The 24,827-nt window shown below is 35.5% G+C and overlaps 1 protein-coding gene across 6 annotated transcripts in view; it reads right to left on the minus strand.

Annotated features, from left to right (window-relative positions):
- The window catches only part of FOXP2 (forkhead box P2), a 403,188-nt gene that overhangs the window by 115,605 nt on the left and 262,756 nt on the right, over positions 1-24,827 (minus strand). For 3 of the 6 annotated variants that reach the window (XM_085042895.1, XM_085042858.1, XM_085042864.1), the window contains one exon: positions 7,690-7,779. In XM_085042895.1, the coding sequence (XP_084899021.1) occupies positions 7,690-7,779 (90 nt within the window). Of the gene's footprint in view, positions 1-3,721; positions 3,925-5,525; positions 5,645-7,689; positions 7,782-24,827 lie in introns of those variants that run through there. The other 3 variants (XM_085042879.1, XM_085042870.1, XM_085042886.1) reach the window with 3 other exon arrangements.

Raw genomic sequence — 24,827 nt, forward strand, 5'->3', positions numbered from 1 at the left:
ACAATACTGGACTGATACACTTTTCTACCCCACTGAGTGACTGTTTTTTCAGCAGCACACATACTCACAGGCTTTTCTTCTGTAGCATTACTGTGTCCTGCATGATCATTTGGATCATTTTAACAGTTTTTAATACAATTTTACATGTACCCATCCCAAGTGATGGCAAACTAACACCTATGTTGATTTTGGCATACATTGGCAAACATTCAGATTTCTGGTTAGCCAAGTCCTCACACCCCCAGTAAAGTCAGTTTGCCTGGTAAAGCAACAAGACAGCTATGACATAAACTACAAAATAATGCCTAACAATTAGAAAATGTCAAGAAAATAATTCAATTCACAAAGCAAAAATTAATCTGAAAAGTATGGGAAGAAATCAGCTTAAGGAATGCCTTGAATGGCCATGGAGAAAAACTGAAATTTCATGTGCAAAGTTGCATATGCTACTATCAACATGAAAAATTTTCATGGTTTAGTCACAGAACTTTGGTTTTGTAGAAAAATTTTCTTGGCTTTATAATTGCCTGATGAAATGAAAAACCTTTCAGCTGGGGAAAAAAAAAAAGAAGACACTTTCCTTAATAATAAATTAACCAGAAACAATTCTGAAATATCTACCCCTATCTAGAGCATCCACAGAATATTTTGTTCAGTTGCTTTTCCTGCTTTGGTAATTTCTAAATCAATGTACACTAATGTGTTTTTCAAATTCAAGAGTATCAGGAGAGCCTTGCTTGAGTGGTGCAATCCTAAACTGGCATAATTAGGGCCCTGCCTGGGAGCAGACCCTTTAATAGAGCTGCACACTGAGTGGGGAACCATTCACACTTTCCCTCTCAGCTCTTCATGAGCTTTTCTGGGCAATGAGCCAGCTGATAAGAGAATCAGGCTGATCCGACCTGTTGCAAGAGCCTGCAGAAGTGGCTCAAGGGAACCTGCATGGCCCAGCTCTGCAGTGGAACTGCTCACACAGCCCGGAGAGGAGCAATCGCAGCCGGGCGTGTTGGCTGCGCTGCAAGGGCCAGCAGGGGCACAGAGCTTTCCAGCTGCTCAAGAAAGCAAATAAACTTCTCTGCAGCACGTGGAGATTGCTACAGTTCAGAACATAAAAGCCAGTCCACTCATGCCGTACACAGCATTACTTGCTGGTGTCAGACAGGCTGCAGATTGTACCATGAGGGAAAGATGAGTCTGCTGGTCGGTCATGTAAAAGCTGCTGCGAAAAGGCCTAAACATTCTCCCTCTGAAGGTTTGCCTTTCTGAATCTGAATGAGGAACTGGAGTGTGTGTTCTCCCTCGACTCTCGATTCTCCAGAAGTACCAGAATCAACAAGAGAGAAAGGGGAAAAGGAGACATTCCAGTGATGTAGGTGACAATTCCTGGACAGTCACAGTAACTGACTGGCATATTAGATTCTGCACAGGCATATGTTTAACGTTAAAATTCCTCTTGAAATCCCTGATCACATAATAATCCTAATTAGTATTCTGCACATTCAATACCTGTAAACAGAAATTGCATAATACTTCTTTCCTCTGAATCCAAAATATTTTATAATATTGCAACAATGTTGTAATATTTTACAATACTGCAAAAATGTTGTCAGGATAAAGATGGGATCTCTGCATCAGCTAGTTGTTTGTGGATTTTTTTGTCTCCAATAGATACAGACAAATCCCCTACATGATAACTTCTCTTAGAAGATTACTAGTTAAAATTTTTCCATGTTACAAAGATCACACATAAGGTTTGCTGCAATATTGTATATTCCTAAAAGTGACAATGAGAGGTAACACCTCAAGGTGATGGATATTTACTTTAAATTAAAAAGGAAACCGCACTAACTAGTGCCACTTTCTTAATAGATGTCTGTTCTTAATACAGGAAGTTTTCAAGAGTAAAATGTAACTTAAAGTAAATCTATTATTGAAAATTTCTACAGCAGGATGCAACATGATGCAAAATATAGACTCTCATGAGTAAAAAAGGTTGTCAAAGGCAGGACGTAAGTCTTTGGAGCAAGTTCTACCTAAATAAATAAGAACTTCCCAGCAAGCTTGCAATACTGACACTTCCACTGTACATGAAAGAAATAATGTGCATGGGTTTTTTTTCTTTATTACTGTATTTATCGTTCTATCTTAATGGAACTCCTGTTTTCTACACCATATAGGATTGAACATGGATATTTCTCCTTTCCCTTCCCCCTACATCTTACGCAAAAATAACTCCTTGTCTTTTTTCCATCTCTTGGGGTTATCCTTGTCTTTAGAGTGGGTATCACTGATGCAAATTTCTGCACCTTAGAGGATAACTGCATATTCCTCCGAACAGACTTACAAGGGAAAATGGGACTTATGATTTTCCAGCAGCTATCTTCCAAATTTAATTTACCCCAAGCCTCAATGTTTGCTTATATGTAGGCCACGCATTTCCTCTAGAATTATACTCGAGAGGGAGAAAGGCTGTTTATCACTACTCTCCTCTTACACTACATATGAAGCATCTGCATCTTTCTAAATCAGTATTTTCTACCATGCACAAAATCCTCCTACTTCTTATGCTTAGCAGCATGCATTAGACAAACAGAAATATGTAACATGCAGTTTATGAAAAAAAATTTAGGCCAGTTAAATTTATTTCTATTTTTGTTCAATGTAATGCAAAGAAAACTCTCTAAGTTACAACCATAACAAGTCCGTTTGCTGTTTTTTAAATGGCAATTTTTTTACTGACATTAAGCATGCACGGTTGAAGTCAAAGTGCATTAAATCAGAAGATATAATTTAAAAGAAGTGGGGTTTGCTTCTTTTTTCACACTTTCCCTATTTCTTATCTCTCATCAACTCCTTACATATGTTTAAAAAAGTAACTAAAAGTTACAATATTAATGATATGTTTGCTTATTTATTATGTGCAATGAATTTTAAACTCAGACCAATATGAAGATCCAAAGGGAGATGGCCAAACTAGGAGAGAGTAAAGCAAGGAGAGTAGGTTAAAAGAGACTATGAATATCTTTTCATGCTGAATTTTCACGCTAAATTTTTTCATTTTGACTGTCTTTAAGAAAAAGTGGTTCTTCTGATATTATGCACTAATGCAACAAAAATTATCTAATTAAACTTAAGTGTATACTTTTCCCAAATTTTATCAAATTATAACACTTCAGTGAAGTGCTCATGCTAAATAAACAAAGCTTACCATAACAACTCAACACACCATACAGCATGATATTTATACAACAGGCTTGGTACACACTGAGCTTAACCCTTTGATTCCAGGAGTCATGATTTCATGACATACCATCCTCTTACAGAATGCATTATTACTGATGTTGAAACAACAAATCTCCCAGCCTGAAGGAAAAAACAACTAACGAATTCATTGCAGATATATTAAACGATGGGGTTGAAGGTAATTATCTATCTATCCCTATTTATTCCAATCAACATAAAGTTCCAAGTCTGACTCTATGAAAATAAACTACTCCTTTATAGACATTACAGGGAATAGAAACAACTAGGTTTTTTAAAGCTCTTAGAGCAAACAAATAAAATTACAACTAACTGTGAAAATCACCATGCTATGCAGAAAACAACAGTATGAGTATCATGGGCAGATTAGTCTAAGCATAGAGATTGCCTACCTGGAAGGGAAATAATTGCAATGCTGCTCACAAAAACCCACCAATGTTAGAAAATTGACAGCATTTACCTTTGGGTTATGCTTGTGCTCTCATAATTCTTGAAGAACCACAGGTCTCGCTCATGACTGTAAATGTAACATGAAAATAAAGCTGCCAGTTTTAAAACTCAAGTGGGTGATTCCAGGTTCATCAGTGGCTGTAAGGACAGTGACTTTCTGCCCTAGGAAAATGAACTACAAATTCTAAGAGCCAAGGTGACATTTTCCCTGTTATGCCTACTATGGAAATTTGGTGATAGGAAGAGAAATCCTTGAAAGCAATCAGTAAGCTTCACCATGAATTACCACTATAACGAATTCTACAGAAAACAAAAACATTCTAAAACAAAAAACAGTACTACAAAAATCTTAACCTTACTACTGCAATATCTTACTGGAAGCACAGTAAAAGAGTAAATGCTATTATCTCATCATATGCATGATATGCAGGTTAATATTATCCTCAACTCTCATCACAAACCCTCCATAGCTATTTTGCAATATGTCATTAATCAATGTATGTACTGATTGGATCCATTCAATTGGTGCATCAGTGTAATGAATGGCATATATAAACATGTTTCAAATACACTTATTCGGATATCTATATATGAAAGTAAAATCACTACCACAATTGGTACTCAAGCTTGTCAAAAGGGATGTTTTTCTTCTTCTGTTTTACATAAGACATGCTAATGGTTATGCCATCTGCAGCGTGAAACCCAGACAAATGTAAATCAAAGTAATAGTAGATCAAGACAAGCGTCTATCTAAAATTGTAATTTTTGCAGGTATTCTGTTAGCTCACCATCTAAATATAAGCCTCCTGTCCCTGAAAATATAGGATAACTACTAGTTAAAAGTAACTTTTGCATTAGAAACTAAAACAAAACCTTCTACCAAGACAACATTCTACTTTTACAATAGATCACATAGCTATTGGCCAATTTATGAAGGTTTTTCACAAAAGACACTCAAATTATTCTAGGAAAATTCTAGCAGCTCCCCTAAAGACATCCCCTCGGTAAAGCACAGTAGAACATGATGACTTACCCAATACCCTCTTTTTGCAAAGCTGAGGACACAAATTTGAAGGTTTCTTCAATCAGCTTTCAACTTGCTGATTAGCTAGTAGGTGCTGTAAGTCACTAAAATACTTGACGCATTATGAAATAACAGAACATACATAAAACCACCAGATACTACCTTACCACCCAAAAAGATGACCACTAAAATAAATACTGGGTTTTTATTTCCTCTTTGGCATGTGGAACAATAGAACAGTTTACATAAAAATACACAGCACAGCAGATGCATGGCAAGGCTTACCGAATACCCATATTTGCTTGCATATGTGTGAGATAGTTTTAAAAATTTTAGTACATTTTTACTAGATTTAAATCTACTCTAACATATTGACAGTTGCCAGATTAGTAAATTGCTCTGAAAAAGAGGGAATTAGATACACACTAATTTTAAAGTATTTTAAAATATTGGGAGAAGTCTGTATTTTTAAATACAAACACAAATATTTTTGTCTTATAAACCTCAATTACTGTCTTATAAACCTTACACATATTTAGCAATTTCTAGTGCTAGAAGATATTAGCTAAAGTTACCATTAAATTTGGCAGAAGCAAATAATAATACTGTACAATTTTATGACAGTACTTCGTCAAAGAGGCAACATGATGATCAAAATGTATATTTCCACTACATGGTGAACAATGGACAGTAAGAGACAGAAATAGAAAAGCTCCAAGGACTCACGTCCAAAACCTTTATATATTCTTTTCACTAAAGAAGAAAATTAAAATGTAGTTTGTGCTCATACCTGAATTTACATGGTATTTGATACATAAACCAAAGTCTGGGAGCAAACTCCATTTTTCCTCTCCTTTAAAAATGAACCAAATGAAGTGTTCAAGGCCAATAAGAGGTACTGTGTACACACTGATAATGGAAGAAAAAGTTGGAAACATAAGCAATAATCTAGGCTTTAGGGAGCATGTAACAATTCTGAAAATAAAATAATTTGCTTTATTTTCTTCTTCCTGCCTCACAAGTATGACTCATGACATGTTCACTCCTCCAGGGAAACAAGTGATACAGCATATTTCTACAACACATAAACCCCTAGCATTTAAAAGGCATCAGGCCAGATTCAGTATTTTGAGAGCATGAAAGCACAAGACTCCCTCTCTTCATCTCATAATCTGATGGGTTCTATGCATGACTGTCTTTTCCCTTCAAACATGGTTTTCTATCATTTCACCAATGTCTACCAGAAAGAGCACACCCCTAGACTTCTTTAACCTTGAAAAGAAAGTTTGTCAATGGGTGGAGAATGTGAAAAGTCAGTAGCTCCTGGACTGTGCTAGTTTAAATGGTGGAGGATTAACGTAAGATCACTGGAAAACATATACTGAGGACACATTACTATTTTTGTCTGTTTCATATACTTCCCTTATTGCCTGGTGTTGGCCAATTTAGAGACAGGACAAAGGGCTAGATGAATCTTGTACACTCTTTGTACAGCCCATGTTATCTTACAGAATGAGGAGCTGGCAGAATTAAGTACTTTCACAGTATTCATTAAATGAATCACTTCCATGATTCAAGCCTTCAAGGTCCCTAATTCCACTTCAAAAACTTTAAAAACCCACATAGTTCATAAGCCTCTACCTTTATGACCACTCTTTTTATGTGCCTTCAGTGCAGAAGATATTAGATACCAAGCAAAGTCAAGGTTGAAGAGTGAAAAGTTGAGGGTCCCAGGACTCAGCCTCTGGACTGGACTACAACTACAGTATGGCAGGATGGCATTGTGACATGTTTTCCTTTTTTCCATTTTCTTTAGTCATATTCCTAAATTCTTGCTTGATTCTGAGCAAATAAATAAGACTTTGAAAGTATATTTGAAGAAAGCTGATCAGGAATGTGGAACTGTTTGCTGTGTCCAATATTGCTCCACCAAGTTTCACAAAGAACAGGAGACAATGTGAATCACATTCAGAAATTGCACAAGTGAACAAATTTCACAACATTCCCCTGGTGGAGAAAAAGATATATTCTATTGCCCGGGGTTCTCCATTATGCATGACAAAAACTAAAAGTGAGATAAAAACACCCTACTCCATCAGGAAACAGGGGAAATCCTGAGAGAATAAAGGCTCACCCAGAAAAACAGATGTGGGGAAGAGAATGGTAAGATTTATACTTTTTTTATTTCCTGAACAAAATAAAATGGTCTGCAACAAAATGTAATTCAGCAGTTAAGCACCCATATTTGGTCTATATACAAGAGAGAACAAGTGTAGTCAGCAGCATGCAATTTAATATGGAACTCTATATTAGGAATAAATGAAATATTACCTCATAAAAACCCCACACTGAAAAAATTCTCCAAGAATAAAACTGTCTTTGTTTTTGCTAATGCATTTAAAATAACTATTCAATAACAGAACTTCTGTTTACCCAAACACAATTTGAAGCCAAACAACATCCTAATGTGAAACTTCATGATGTATGTTTTATTCTAAAATGGCAGAAGCAGCTCTTTCATAATTTCATGTACTTGTGTTGATAAGTTTCTGAACACTTCTCTGTTTGTCACTTAGCTACAGTACCAGTGAGTTATTTATATTTTCTTTTTTTTTCCCAGATACTGTTTTGCTCTTAAGTCTTAGCACATTTTTACAATTTAAACGATGTATGTATAAAAACCACGTAACAATTTTGTAACATATCTGTAAAGAATTAATGTAACACAGCTACCGAACTCAGACCTTATAAGCATCTATAGCCACAAAAGGCTTTTGAATCCTATAGTGAATTTTTTCTGTGAAGTCAGCAGCAAGAAGCCTGTAAGCTGCAGCATGTGAATATGCACATACACGGCGTTAGAGGACAGGCAGTGACACACACCCCTCACGTGTGAGCGAGCACAGCACTCTTCCCTGAGATTAAGGCCCCAAAAGCAAGGAGACTTTACTAACCTGCAGCGGTCTCTGTTTCTCACTGCCCTTAGGAGATTTCAGTCCACTTGTCTGTTGCTGTAAAAGCAGCTGCCTTGCTGCCTGGAGTGCCTAAAAGTAAAAAAAAAAAAAAAAAAAAGTAAATAAATTCGACCAATTCCTAGGAAGAAATCAGTTACTCATTGATAATGTTAGGTAAAAGTCCAATTGAACAAACAAAATACCCTCCTATTTGATTTGTATTTGCTAGATTTCAGACTGCAGGGTTTTTTTGACTTGAAACATTAAAAAAAAATATTCTGAAAGTACATATACAGGACTTCACTAGAATTTATGGATGTACATGAAATCCTGCAGGAAATAAAGTTAATTTGTTTGAAGTGCTTGAAGAGGAAAAATCATAAACTGCATCAATAGCCTCATTTCCACAAGGAACTTGTCTTTGAGTGTTCAACTAAAATGCCCACTCCCTTGCAAATTATCATTCAATTTGCATTTTCGTATTACAATTTGAAGTAAAAGCAAGTAGACTTCAAGTGTTACCAGAAGCTGTAATTAAATTTGACAAATCAACATCAGATTATCTTGAAAGTGAATTAATAAGGATATTCATTGAAGATTAAAAACACTTTTTGTACTTACAATTCAAGGAGAAACCTCTCCTTTGACAAAAAAAAAGAGTGCCGTTTTAATGCCAAATAAAAATGAGTGGTTTTAATTTGCATTCTTAGGAAAATCAGAGAACAAAGAAATTACTACTCAACCAACCAGATGAGGCTCAGGGATGACAGTGTCCCAATCAAAATAGGAGATGTTTTCATTTATTTTACGTTTTCATTCCAACTTACCAAAATACAGTTAAACATATGAAATGTAAACAAACATTCCACTTACCCGAAGAATGCTAATCTATATTATTTTCCCTAAAAAATTAGTTTTAAAATGTCAAGTGTTACAAAGAGTTATTTATTCAGAAATGAAAAGAAAATCCCAAACCAAAAAAAATACCCCAAAAACTGATTTAAAACAATTCTACTGAAGCTACCTGCAGAATGCACTTTTTCCCCTTAGAAAAATCAGCTCAATAAATAGCAGTTATAGCTTTACAATACATTACACTATTATTTCTGTTATTAAAACCTACTGTAGATGGAATGTACTGCAATAAATGCCATTTGATCAATGTTCCCTAAAATAATAAAGATTCTCAACTGATAAAGAAAGGTACAATTTTGATTAGACTCAAATGAGCTGGTTTTTAAGATAGTTTCTAGTATCCATGACAACAGTTGCTTTGACAAGATGTGCATATGGCATTACACTGCCAGCTGGTGTGAACAATGTTTGAACTACTGCATTGAGATGCTGAGCAAACAGAAAAAGTTGCCACGTCTTAACCCTCAGGGAAGGCAGTCATCCCCTGATCAATTATGAAAAGACAGAGAGAGGGCTGCTACAGTCTGGCTCCAAGCAAGTTTTCTGAGAAGGCAGGCAGACATAGAAAACCAAAGTAAACAAAGTGAATGCACTAGTACCATCTCCTAACAACATTGATTCGTCTCCCCATAGAAGGCCCTGGTACAAAGTTTGCAGAGCAGACTTTTAACATTTGGAGACATTCCCACAACAATTCCTGTATTGTTTCATCAAATTCTCAAGTAATTACAGGTCAGATTTACAAAGAGTATAAATTCCTCTGAACCTCAGCAATGAGACACAGAACTATCTTCTCTCTGCCAAAAATAAACAAAAGTTAACATATTTAAAAGTGCACTTGAAATATTTTGTTACCAAGGAACCACTGGGTGCCCTCTTTCTTATGTGAATAGCTTGATCTCCTCTGTGCTCACAGTCCTTGAGCATATCCTAAAGGACAGTCCTTCTCTGTCTGACATCAGAGTTAAATATATCTGTTGATTTCAGAGGCACCAGGATTTGGTCCCACCATCTTGCAGTGGTTTAAGCACAAAACACAGATTAAAAGCAGGAACAGAAGACCTGTGGCAAATTTATATTCCGTCTTAATCTCTAGGGCTCTCCAAAAGGAAAGATTGAATGGAAGCAAGAAAACTACTGCACTCCTGAATTCATGAAAGACTGTAGGGGAAAACCAACCTCACCACTTGGGGTGATACTGCCAGAAGAACCAGAGAAGAGATATGGCATAAGAGAAAATGGAATAAACCATAAAAATAATAATTTTTTTTTGGCAGTGGCAGAAATCCTAATCTTCCTCAGCAGCAAAGTCCTCACATAAATAAAATAAAACAAGCAAGTAAGCATATGGTAAAGCTGTACATTTATAGTACTTGAAAATTAGAGAATTATAGTCTGGCGTAGCTTAGATTTAATCTAGACAGTGTGATTTCCAATTGTGGCTAGCATACTCCCGTGGAATGAGCCTAAGAAAGTACGACTTCCTACAGCTAACTACAAAAAGAGTCACACTTCATGAAAAAGCAAGGCAGTAAAACAGGATATGCTTGCATAAAAGGCTCTACTACTTAAACTATTTTGATTCATATGTGCTGGTTGGGATATCTCTAAAGGAGTAAAGGCTTATCTTTTAATACAGAATGTCTTATAAATGATGACTACCTGAATACTTCAGTGATCTTATTGTGGCAGTTTAGATTATTGTAAACACAGGAGATAGAAGAAGAACAGAAAACAATTTCAAGAGATCAGAGATGATTTAAAACTCATAAGGAGAAATCACTGTCAGCCTTTGTTCTTAGAGCAGTCATCGTATGATACTTTTTTTTCCCAGTGTGCTGCTTCACTTTACATTTTGCCACACAGTAAACAACCTCCCAGGAACACTGTTAATTTCAAAGCATTATTACTGACATTATTCATAAGTGAAAATTATGAGACTATAAAACGTTAGTTCCACCAATTCATTTGCTGCTATTAAATCTTTGCAAAACAAATTGACAACTTGAAAGTATCTTTCAAAATTCATAGTTTAACATCTACATTTCCAGTAAACACCCATCCCATGTATAATTTATAAATTTCTGTGAACTAATTTCATAATAACTCATGATCTAAAAACAGCGTAATGAAGACAAAATAACAGATGCTTATAAATCTGGCAGATCAAATTTATGTTGAGTCCCTCCTCAAGTTAAGTGCAGAAAGAAGAGATTCTAGGGCAGTCAAAACTTTATCTAGTTTCTAATAACATTTGTTTCAAATTTAGTAAACACCTTTCCTTAATTATCAAAATTAGTAAAACTATACAAAAAAAAATTCAATGTAGACAAAAGCAATAAAAGGAACTCAGGATTAGAAATTATTTTAATTGCGCAAATGAAAATCATTATAATGCCTTCAGTAATGGCTATATAGGAAGGGAAGTTTGGGCATATGGTTTCCAGAACTCACTGTGTCTTCTAGTAAAATATTTATTGGAAACACTACTTCTTAATATTTACTATGCAGCTTTGGCATAGCTAAAACATAAGCAGAACAAAAATGAAAGTAATTGCACATAACTTAAACCATTAAAGTTGATAAATTGTGGTAGATTTTGCCATTGGTTGGCAATAATACTAGGAGATATAATTTGCTTTAATTTTGTATTCCTAACTCTTCTATTTAATGTAAGCATGATTTAAAATGATTTTTAAAGTTTTACCATTTTAATAAAGTGAAAGCTGTCACCTAAAGATGGTAAACTTATTACTCTGGGTTTTAAAAAGTAAATATATGTGTATTTTTAGGAAACAGATGTCACTCACATCCTTCCTTTAAAACCAAGAATGTTTAACCTATCAGCCTGTTGCATTTGAGATGTTAAAATGAAAAATGACATCTATGCCCATTAATATCGTCAATGTATAAACAGCACAGCGTGACACATTCTTGAGAGCTGAAGGCTACAAAATCTCTCTGAAACATAAATAACAAAGCACTCAGAAGGATATTTGATGTTGATATTCATCTCTGAGAAAAACACTGCTGCCTGGGCTTCTTATGAAAATAGATGCAGCCCAAATGGATCTCCTGTAATTGGTTTCAGATAGCGAGGTCAAAAGAAATATGATACAAGAAACTATTATGTGGAACAGGCGAAACAAGAATGTTTATACAGGCACTCCCTATTTATACTGACAAGAGGTGTATACCCTGCAGATTACCAAAACCAAAACCCTTGCCAGAAGACAACCAGATTCTTTGCTTTTTCTGATTCCAAAACCCTGTTTTATTTTTTCAAATGACTGCATACCCTAACATTCCTGCTGAACGTAAAATAAGTTTCTGAACATAAAATAAGTTTCCAAATGACTGAATATGTCAAACGAGAGTCATCTCACTGGTAGCACCATGCAACCGAAACATATCAACATGCTAAGCTGGATTTAAGGCCAAAGACTGCTCTGCACTGGTTGAATAACAAGTTAACCAAATGATTACACAGCTACATTTATTATAAAATCCACTTCAGGAGAACCTCTGACCCTTTATAACCTGCTGGGGGCCTATTTTCGGGCTGGCTCCCAACAAGAATCCCAGAATTGCCCATAGTAGTACAAAACCCTCAAAAGATAGTGACTGAAAGACAACATTGTTCAACTCTTCCTATAGCACTCAAACAATAGTGCTAAACCTTTGTCTCTCACTGATTATATTTGCCCAGAAGTTTCTCTAATGAATATCAACAGTCAGTCAGCACAGCAGCTTATAATCTTTCCATATGGAGTAGCAAAGCATTTAGCACTAATCAAGGAATCCTGAATGTAAGATGATCCAACTCCTTTCTAGCAACAGTCTCTCAAGAAAACTTGATAGAGAAGGCAAACTCCCCTTTTCCCTAGTGAACAATATTCTTTTTACCCTAAGCCACACAAAGAAAATTGAGGACAAATGTGCCACACTGCAAAGCCCACAAAGTTAAAGAAATCCTCTATGTAACAAACTACATAATGTGTCTGATTTCACCAAGGAGAGATAGACTGAACAAATTTTACAGTGTTTGACTACAGAAGTAGAAATGAAGGACCAGAGAGCTAAAGCTGTTGGCACCTATCTCGAGGAATATATAATCAAAACAACTAGATGTTTACTAAGAAGGATTTCACTCAATTAAGCCAACATCAAACTAGCCAATACAGAACACAAAAAAAAAAAGATTTTTTTCTGTCTTCTGAAACTAGATGAGGGTGTCCCAGAGCCTTGCCTAGTAGTAGAACACAAACCCGGAAGAGATCAAAATGTTTGAAACTATATTGTGCTTCAGAAGAAGAGGCAATAGTCTTCGACACTGTATTACAATCCCAAGTACTCCTACCAGCAGGCTGCCAGACAGAGGACAAAATGTGGTAGTACCCACTAAATGCAATAGTAAGCCCAACCCTACAGGGCGGGATTAAGCACATATTGAATATGTTTGAAAACATTTACAATATTAACACTACAGGAATTTGTGCAAATGATTGCCTGGCTCCTGGATCCTCAAGCTGCCCAAATTTTCTGAGGCTGGGAAAATTCTGCACTTGTCCAGGACAGCAACTCTTCATGCCCGGGGAATTTCAAAATAAAAAAGCAGAGCACATTGAAGGCTAGGTGACAAGTAGGGAAAGCTGTTCTGGATCACAGTTTAACTTACATACTTACATTCCTCAAGTGCTTCAGCTCAGAAAATATAAGAATGTCTCTGTATCTGGCTCTCATTTCCTTGGACTAAAAGCACTTTGCTGTCATTTGGTTGGTCAGTGGCAGGGGTGATGGTGTGTGTGTGTTTTGTTTCCTTAGGCTGATACTGCTAGTTTCACCATACCAAGGCTCTGAATTTGATTCAGATTTGTGGCCTTCCCTGCAACACAAACACCACTAGAAAAAATGATCTTCAATCTACCTGAGCTTCTGTTCTACCCCAATGTTATCCAGTATTAATTTTCAGCTGAAGAGAAAAAGTAACAGTAATAAAGTGATGAATGCAACATGAAGTCTTATAATGCTGGTTAATAAAAGGAAATTAATCACATAATTTTCATAAACCTATTTTCAAACAGCAATCTATCAGAGAGAAATTATGCATCTGTAGTTATTGACCTTTCATTTTACCATGACTGATTCGTAATTAGACTAGTTTTGTGAAAAATAATAGTTAATTACCAGATTTTTTTCACTCTAATTGTTTTGGAATTTTGTTAAATTATTTTCTTGGGGTTTTTGTTTTGTTTTGGGGTTTTTTTGTTTGGTTTTTTTTTTGTTTGGTTTTTTGGTTTTATTGTTTTGTGTTGGGTTTTTTGTTCGTTAGGGTATTTTTGTTTGTTTGATTTTGGTTTTTGTTTTCTTTTGGGTTTTGTTTTCTTTTTTTTTAGGGGTTTTTTGTTTGTTTGTTTGTTTCTGGTTTTGTTCAGTATCTTACTCTTTTGTGAAGGATGCTAAATAAATACAGGGCACTAATAATTAGCAGTTTATGTATTTCATTTTATAAAACAAATTCACCTTTTCTTCCTATAACCCGATTTAATAGACTATAACGACTTTTGCAAAAACGACTCTTTACTTTTCCCTGCCCATTATTTGACTGACCAAGAAACAAAACACCCATAACACTGACATGCTTCAATTCCTGGCGGCCTTAGCAGGAATGTCTTCCCTGTAGACATAGTCTGCATTGGTCATTAGGGCTCCATGTCAGACCACGCATAACATGGTGCCTGACAGCAAATCCAAATGCTTTCTCCCAAGCTCAAACTAGCTGAAGAATGCAAATGTCAAGGGTTAGGAGAGATGGGGGCTCACAACACCAAAGCTGTGCTCTAACCTGACAATCTCCTTTCTTTCATGCCACATGCCTGAACTTAACTTTCCTTTCATAAACACAGAAGCAGGCAACCTACTCTACTTCATTCCTACTACTTATGGTACACAGTGAATAACTGAATTTATGAAAATTAAACAAAACCAGTGCACTCATAAAATGCCAGCAAAACAAGCTCACAAATATTCTGACACTGATATATTCTTCCATGTGGTGTAATTTTTAAAAGATTGGGACATGTAACAGCTAAACAGGAGAGCTAATCTCTTAGTTCCATATGAAAAGAATGTGGTAATGGTGGCATGCACCGGATTTCCACGTGAAAACTGGGCTGGTCTATTTCCAATGAAAATCTGCAAGCTCATATATGAAAGCTATTTAAGTGTGCAGGCAAAGAAGAACAATCAATACAGCTATCCCATGTGTGATGCCATAAATAAAAAAAAATCCTTAAAATTATGTTAAGTTTATATAATATTATGCATATATGGCAGAATGTATACACAGGATTTCAAAGGAGTTGGTTAAAAATACCTTCTTTCAAGTCTGTCCATTGTAGACATTCTCTTATTGGTTTTGAAGCCTACTTTCAATTAAAGCAGACAAAAACAAAGTAGTGTTGACATAGGTAGATTAAGAGATTATTTGATAATTTATCAATAAGAAAGGAACTGATGCAAATTAAAGCAAGAGTGGTCCCATTTGTACTAAGATCAAAATTCAGAGCAAATTTGGGAGGGGAAAGAAAGTATGGAAGGAAGCATTGTAACTGTTAGAAGGCTGTTAGAAGGCAATTATTTTAACAGATAGTAATCTGAAAGGAAATTTTAAAATTAAAGACAATTAATTCATCCTCAAGATTAATAATCAAATTATTAACAAAAATCATACTCAGATATAAACTAAACCAAGAAGTGAGGCAGATACAAACCAGAAGGAAGCATACACTCAAATATTTTGTTCTGGCCAACAGCAAGATTCCCAGAATAGAATGTCAAGTTTGAGAAGACAGATCTGAGGACTGATTAGTTTTCTTAAATAATATAGAGAGGTAAAATAACATGGGAATAACAAATGCCAAAACAATTTTACCCTAAAATAGCCCTAGCCATTTAGAAGTCAGAATCAAATACATCTATCTTTACAACTTATTTTTAATTAAATCACATTCTGTACTCACTTGCAAAGGAGTCCTGACACAAAGTACCAGAAGCACAGATTCCTGACACCGATATTCTCCCTGAAAGCTAGTAACCAAAACTACCCATCAAAGAAAATGGATATACATGGTAGCAAAATGAAATAAAATTACAGAAATTACACTAATCAAACTCTCTCAGCCAATCCAAGTGTGAGAAATTACATATCTATAAGAGAGCCACTGACTGAAAGGGCTCAAAATATATGAATGATAACAATTTGATTTACCATTGCTCTTACAAATCCATATCCAGATGAATGAGTGAGACTGTAACCATGACAGGAAATATTATCAAGATGGTCATATCAGGTTTTTATTGTTCAGGAGGAAGGCACAAAAGCCATTATTGAAATATCCAGTTGATAATCAGTGGAGAAGAAGAAGGTCATGACTAGGTTTCACATTTGATATTATAAATTTAAAGGATTTTTTAAATAGTTTTAATAGATCTATTTATTGACTTTTAATTCTTACAAGAGCACAATTTAAAGAAATCTCAAATTTAATACATATATCTGTGATGAAAATAATGTATTAAAGATGTAAAAATATCCTGTCATATTATTATGATAAAATCAACTGGGATATAAAAATAGAAGTGTCATATACAAAACTACTATTTTCTCTACTTTCCTCAGCCTTCTGAAGATTCAGTTAGTGAAATGTACCCAGCTTGGGGCACAATGGCTCAGAGAAGTGGACCATTTTACCAGTAACCAAATAAGAACACTAATAGCAATGTTGAGAAAATCCAACAATTGGGATAGCAGAAGTCTAATCACAAAAACAGGAGAAAACCCCAACCCTGAAGCAGTACCAGTCATCAGCAAGTTTCTGAAAACAAATTAACTGTATTCCATGGGAAAGACAAGCAAGAATGGCCTTAAACTGAATCCAGGGAGATTTTATTAAATTTAAGAAGAAACTTTCCAATGGTTGAAGTAGTGGAGGAGTACAATAAATTGTGTACATGCTGCAAAATCATTATTGGTGAACCTGTTCAAGAAGCATCTTAAGGAACAGTTAAGAGCACCTATTCTGCTCTGGGACACAGAAGACCTTTAGAATAGTCTACCAGCCCTATTTTATTTGACTGTGTGGTTCCTGTGAAACCATGCCAAGTTCGGATTACTGTGATGTCTAACACCTTGCTACATTTCAAATAACACCATGTTCTCATAAACTGAGTATCATGAAGCTTCAGCATGGTTTGTTTCCATGGTGAGCTAACAGCAGAGGATCAGCAAGGGCTGCATATACAGAGTTGCTCTTTGGAATTTTCTGACCTTACATGACCATTTTTGTATTTATGAGACTATCCTTGAAATTTTGGACAGAACAGAAAAATAGTGTATAAAGAACAGGAGATGGCTTAGAAATAAGTTCTCTGTGCCCTAAATGCAGTCAGAGCCTCTGATCAGGATTCTTGCATCCTCACCTCCAAGTATGGGCACAACAGTATCAGAAAACAAGATTTTCTTGTCATTTCAACTCTTACTAGAAACAACAGAGATGCAGCTGAAATGAAGAATGAAGAAGAGGAGAGAAAAATAAGGCAAGAATGAGGGTATAAAGCACCACTTGATAAACTTAAGTCAGACATCTCCACAAATAAAAAAAGGTAAAAGCAAATTGACCCATTTTCAGTGTTGTTTTTAATGAACTAATTTAATCAAAAGTCACCATGTAATCTTAGCCACTTTAAAAATTGGTCTATATTGCTAAAGATAAATCAGCTAAACTGAAGTCCTACTGTGCATATTTTTATTTTTTCTTGTTGGTATATTTGGGATGCTTTCTAAAACTTTAGTTAACATAAACCAAACCAACAGGAACATATTCAATGAAAGGATGATTAGGGGAACAAACAATAAACATGAATGTAAACATGCAACATAACAACAGACATTTTATTTGCAATCTTTCGAGGCTCTTGAGAAACCATATTTTGGAGACAGAAATGGAGTTTGATCTGGAGTTAAATAAAACAAATAAACCAGTAAAAACTGGTCTTGATGTGAGATCAAGAAGTAAATTATGCAAACAGCAGCCCATTTCTAGACACTAAACTTACCAATGGTGGCACTGGGCAATAGTTCTGAATGTGCTAAAAACAAAAGGTCTGATCTAAAGTCTTTGGAATAATTCTGAAGCACCAAAATGTGGTACAAAATGTGGACAGTGAGACTCAGGATGAATCCCTGTTCCATGATCACAAATTAGTTTATATGTTTATATATGTGCGAAGAAACACATGCATTCACACATACAAAACTAAATATAATATTTTCTTAAGGGAAATGTTTATATTTCGTGGAAAACCGAACAAAATTAGCACTGATTAGAGCTTTGCATCTTTCTGAAAGCTATCTGCACTTGGTGTCTAGTCTGACCGGCTTGAATTATTACAATTTCAGCTTTTGTCTTGGGCTGCTTTTAACTCTTTTGGTTCATTTCATGATGATCTAGCAGGCACAACCCAACACACAGACCTCTGTCTCTGAAGAATCCTAATCTTCACGTTCTTGCTGTAGTTGGCAAATGAATTGTATGTTTTGAAGGGCAGCCTTAACAGTCCATGTAGACAGTGCTACTGAGAAAGCATTCTCCACTTTGGGGACTTTTAAGAGTGAAGATTAGAAAAAGAGTGAAATGACAAAGAGCTTTAATTTTAAGCTAAAATGCAAGTGTAGAGAGACAGGCAAATGGCCTCGGGATCCTCATCCTAGTTTTAGTCCTCGTGAGGAGATGTAGTAGAGAGTATATTCTTTATGATTAGAAACTTCCAGGGATGAAAAAGAAATGACCTGAAGGTATTAAAATTGTTTTGCAGAGAGGAATACAGATATTTTGCAATTCCCAGAGCATTTATAGGTGCTGGAGAACCGATAGCAACTGTGCAAGGAATTCCCAAGTAATATACATGAGCAATGCAACAGGTCAGGCATTTGAATTAAAAGGTAGATGTTTCCATGACATTTCCTCAAGCTCACCCAGGAGAAAAGTATCCTTTTTATACTGCCTTGGCATCTACAGTAATCTTCTTAAAAACAGCAACCTTATCAAGGAACTATAATAATAAATATGCTCAGGGGCATTATTGTCTTTAGATGCCTATGTAAAAGCAGACACACCCAGTTATGTTGGTGCCAAACATATGTAATACTTCATATCAGTTAAAGTCTCTTCTGGCATCAGACTGTAAAAATTTCCCCTGAATGATGTAGCATATATTATATAATCACTATCACTAATATGCACATAAGATAAAGCACTGGCAACCTAGTGCACAATCAAAATATGCTGGAAATGAAGTTTAGATAGAAATTTTACTCCATATATATTCCTTCAACTACTCTTGCTTTACATAAAATCAAAACTTAATATTCAATGTTTATTTTTTCATTCCTCTATCATGTCATCAACTTACTACGGTCTAAGCTTAGTTACTAGTCTTCTCTTCTAAAAACACTCCTCTTTACACTTTACAGAGTTCAGATTTCGTGTCCTACAAATATTTTTCAGATTCTCCTTTCTACAATATCTTCTTTTTCCTTCTTGTTATATTTTGGACCTCAGCAAACTGTAACTATATTGCCTTTTAATTTAATCTACTAGGCAGGATGCAGTGCATCTTCTCTGTGAACATTCAGCTACATTTTTTTACTAGATCATCGCTTCTTTGTACCATAAGTTTCAAGTATCACACAAAACATAGATCTATTCCTGACTAGATATTTCAATACTAGTACAGTGTTACAATCTACAGTAAATTTTAATTTAGCTGTTAACAATTTCACTTCATCTATTAGAGATGGATTTTTTATTTGACAGGATAAAATGTAAATAATTTCATCTCTGATATCTAGGAAAAATACATGACAGACACAATAGTATTATAGTATTTTAAGTCAGAAGGCATTGCCTTTCATGAGAAAGCCTTCTGGAAAATACCTATTAGTCTACTGCAATTCTCAGGGCTCTTCTTGTGCCATAGGAGAGTGGACTGAAGAACAAAAACAGGAGAGAAACTATTTTATGTGAGGACTTTGCAATGGCTTTGAAACTTTCTGGAGCACCGTTTATGGCATAAGGCTTATGCTGATACCTGAAGAAAGAGCTGTGGCCAGCAGGTGAAACACTCTTTGATTTTAGATGAATGTCAGAGGTTCTCACCCCCTTCTCCAGCAATCCCCAGGTTCATTAATAACACTAAGACATGAACCCTGCAAGCACTTTCATGTATAGAGTTAAAAAAATACAGGGAGTTCATTATTGAAAAAGGTGTGATGACAATATCACTTTTACCAATTCTCTCAGGCTTCACCTACCCTGAAAACTGGAGAGTGACTGAGAATGTGATTTTCTGCACCAGCAAGCTGTGAGTACAGCTCTGGGCATGCATTTTTTACCTGTGCTGACCTACGCTCTCCCAAGCAATGCCCAGGCACAGCTCTGCAGTCACACTTTTCCAAGTACCAGTTTCACTAGGGAATTGGGTGCAGCTATCTCAGTTTTGGGGACTAAAGTGCTTATTAGCTCAAGTGTCTCACCCTGTATCAACTGCTCAGTTTAGTATCCAGGAACTACATGTTTAATTTACTAGTGAAGATCACGGCTATTTGCTCAAAACAGTTGAACCAAGTGTTGTTTTGGAGCCTCTCTTGGCAGAAGCAGACAGGTTGTGATTTTGGGATGGCTTGGGAGAGTGTCAAAGGACATTGATTTCATAGCTGAACAGGTTGGAAAAACAAATTGTTGTCAGAAACAAGAGCACGCACTCTGGGGCGGGGAAATCAAGACTCCTTTCATTCTGAACTGCTGCATTCTGAACCTCCCATGGTGTATTTGCTGATGAGTTTTAAGTACCAGTTTTACATGGACACCTTATGCATCTGGGATGAGCTCTACTGAGGAAAATTTTGACAACAGCCACTGTTTTATGAAAAGCCTTCATTTCTTTCACCAAAGAAGCAGTGGCAAAAATCCCAAAGCATCAAAAGCATCTGTTTACAGAGTTACCATCAAACAAATCCACAAAAATAATATCATATAATCATTTCTGTAAATACTAATATGGTTGATAGTATTTTTCACTCTCATGTTTAGGCACTTAAGACTGAGAATTCAGATTTATGTAATTTGACAAAGGCTCTAAAGAAAGTAATTTCTAGAGCTCAGGTTATTCACCAACTCCAAGAGTGCCCCAGCTCTCAATGCTGGGACTGAACCCCATCTGCTACTGGCAAAGGAGCAAGCAGGGTATTCAGCAAAGGTGGTTGGGACTGAGGAACCAGATGACAAGGAGCATTGCTAAGGCTTTGGTGTATCACCAGTGGCACTTGCCCAAAAACAAGTGAAAAGAGTAAAAATGTCCAACTTCAAGCACTTAAAGGTTTTTTAAATATTATGAATACTTTTATTTGTTTATTTTAAGGATACTGTGAAAATGAAAGCTTTCAGGAAAAGTGTACTATGAAAATGAAAAATGCTGGATTGCTAGGTATTTAAAAATAATTTAACCATCAGTACTATTTTTCTTTAAATTTTTCTGCATCAACATTTGGGAAGATTCTGGCTAAAGGTTTTGTGTCTCTCTGAAGAATAACTGAATTATTCCTTCACTGCTAAAAAAGACACAGAGAAAAGGTGTATCACAGAAAGACTACAAGGACTAAAACTTTACATTAGAGACAATTCTTAGAACTTTTTTACAAATGCAAAGAGAACAGCACCAAAATAAAAAACAATAGAAGTAACATTGAAGAGAGATTAAATTTCTTCCCAACTAGATTGTATTAAAAAAGACTCATAGTAATCAGAGTATAACAATCAGGCCAGCACAAAATCAGTGAGAATATATATTTTATTGACTAGAGATGATTATGCTACTCAAGAAAAATATTAATTTTACTTAAACTGATATCCTTAATTTTCAAAGAAAGTGTTTCTCTGACTAGTCTGATACAATTTAAGCAGTGTAGATAGTCTCTCTTTTATAACAAGCATTGGTAGACTCCAAAGTGAACCCTTTAACTGACATAATAGGCACCATCCTTTGCAACTTGAACACATGGAATTCACTCAAGCTTCTACATCATCTTGAAAGACAAGATATACCATAAGCCTCACTTAAATTTATTTACATTGGGAATTAATAGTATTCCAAAGCAAACATTTTGTAACAAAGTTCAAAAAAACCCTAAGAGCAATGCTTGCAGGGATTTTCACCTTTATCAATCAATATATTTGTTGGAAGAGGCGATTTCTAAAATTTTGCCAAATGCAAGTGGTACCAAGCTTTTTTTTTGTTTTCCAGGTTGTAAGCATTTATTTTCCAGACTGTAAGTTTTTTCAGACAAAGTTTTCTTAACATTTCTGCATTTTCGAGAATCAAAAGCCTCTCTTGCAACTCTCCACCCTAGAACATATTTTTTAAGTTTTGCAAATACATTAGCCCATATTACTTATGGCATAGCAGAATTCTGATTTTGGTTCAGTTTGGGGTTTTTTCCTAGGCTTCATAAGAAGACAAAACAATTACACATAAAGCTTTAAAAACAGAGTTTTATAAAAATCAAAAATGAATGACAAGGAGGACAAAATTTGTACTTGAGAGAAAAGAAGGAGATTCAGCAATGTTCATTCGCACAGTCATAAATTATTGTGTTGTACCTAACCTGTCACAAACAGTATGTATTCAACCACAGTGTAATACAGCTCCAGCAAATTTCCTTAATGTCTCAAGTAAAAATAAGGTTTTGGAAACAGAGGTAATTCAACATTTCACAAGGCAGCCTTTAATGCACCCTCAAATTCCAATAATTAGTAGAACCAAACATAGGAAGATATCTGGTCCTGTATCCAGGTTTGCATTTCTGAAACTGTGTCCTATACAGAAAGGAATAAAAGCTTCTGACAAGTAAAGGAAGAAGGGACAGGTCAAATCTGTGTTAGATTAAATGCTTATACTTTTAAGTTTTACCATATGTTGATTGTCCAAAACATTATAAATATAATTCAGAATAAAATATCTTTATATGGAGGGGTGTTCAACCAGTACAAATTAGCTGCAATTAAATCCTGCTCTTGCTGATTACTATATGTGTTCAACTGTCAGTCTCTCATGTCTACTCACACTGTAGCTAATTTCAAGCAATATCCAAAGGTATACAGATTTCAAACAGATTTAAAACCCTTCAGTCTAGTAAAGAAGAAATGGAAGGCGACAGTGAAATTCAAGGCACAAACAAATTCCATTCTGCCACGAGACACAAGAATGGAGTGTGCAGAGATGTTTAATTTGACTGGGGCACCTTCCACCAAGGGCTAATATTTCTGTAGAATCCTCAAGTCAGATATAAATGTTTCTGAACAACAACACTTCCCCTCTTTCTTTTGTTTTCCTTCCTATTTAACGTTAATGGAAGATGCCAGATGGATGGTTTTGAAGATTAGAATGCCCTTTTTCTATGTTCAGGGGAAGTTCAGCACAGTCAGCGGCAAGAGCAACTAAATGAATGCAGTCCGTTACTGCCTCCTTTCAAGGGGTACGAAAGTAATTCTATTTTCATGCTCTTTCACCCTTCATTTCTTGTACTGATTATGCCAATTAGAGCAGTCCTCTTAGTGATGCGGTCATCTGCCTTCTAGAAATCTTACCTGCCTGTTTATATGCTTGCAGGTACTGACAGCTGCAGAATGAATTTGATACAGATCATTTAACTATCCTCAACAATGAGCAAGGAGATAAGCTACAGACTGAGTGGTAAACACTCTGCTGAGTAATTTATACCATTTCTGCCTTAGTGTGCTCTTTTACTATGGAATACAGACTACATAAACTTAAATATATAGTTTAGAAACTGTCTGTAAACTGGAAGAAATTTTGGACTGTCTTTACTGCAGATATGTGGAGCTGTCTTAAATGTGGGGACCAAACAGAGAACAGTATCTAAAGAAGATTCATGATAACACATCTGCTAACACAAAATCTAAGTTCTTTGCCTCTAAACCTCATTTGTTTACAAATATTTCTTTTCCAGTGTAGAGAATATCTAATTCATACGTTCTACTTTGTTCCCTGGTGAACACACCATTTGTTTTCAAATCAAAATCAAATTCTTTATTCTCAAAGTTCTAGTCAATGTGACCCCCTAAAGAACCTCGTCTACATTTTTTTCTTCTAATCTCTCAGTCTTTTCTGATTATAGTTGTCTTCTTCCCGGGGTGACTCCAAGGTCTTCCTTACATTGCCCAACATGGTAGCTTCATCTTCCCTTGTGTTTTTGTTTCACTCAAAAACCTGAAGTCTTCTCTCAAAACCTGCTTTTTTAGTTAACTTCCTATTACACACCTTAATCTTCCCAAATCTTATTCTTACATTTTAAGACTCCTGGCTTAAATTCAAATAAATAAAAAAATTAACAAACAGTAAGTCCCAAAGACATTATTAACATGATACACATGCAAATAGACTGATTTAATGACAGTTCATTTCTTCTTACCCCTGTTCTTAACTGCTCTTTTCTGCTGTATTTTAATTCCTGCTGAATCTAATTTATATGGTGTGATTAGTATGTTTAGAATAGTCTTACTTTCAACCTGAAGGGGTGCAACAGTATTATTTTGCTTACAGTAGTAACTGTTCAGAATATCTATGAAGTTCTGAACACAGTAAGAGCAGAAGTAGTAACAACTGATTTTAAAATATACCATGTCATTTTACATGTAATAGTAGCTGCAGTTAAAACCACTCTTTTCTGTGAACATACATGAGTAACAGAGGGTTTTTATTTACATGACACATATTAAGCAGACCTGCATACAAAAGCATTTAACATATAAAGATAAGTGAGATCACTGGAAGAGAAATTAATGCAGAGGACTCTGCATTAACACTTGGGCAAAGTCTATCAAACCAAATAGGCTTTTTCCTTTGGATCTGGGCATTGTCTCACTGGCAGAAGAGAAGCTGAAAGTTCCATGTTCAGAGTCCCCTCCACAGTGGTGACCACATTTGCACATAACTGACTTGATAAATCAGAAACATGCCATGTGCAATGTAACGGAGAAATAAAGAATACCCAAGAGACTAAAGGAAACTGTGCTCCGAACAATAGCAGAGAATGCAGAAAAAGTAACGTGATAAAACAATATTCCTCATTAGCCTTTCACTTC

Source organism: Lichenostomus cassidix, chromosome 1Aa, assembly GCF_008360975.1.
Source record: "Lichenostomus cassidix isolate B80296 chromosome 1Aa, HeHo_3.0, whole genome shotgun sequence".
NCBI classification, from domain to species: Eukaryota; Metazoa; Chordata; class Aves; order Passeriformes; family Meliphagidae; genus Lichenostomus; species Lichenostomus cassidix.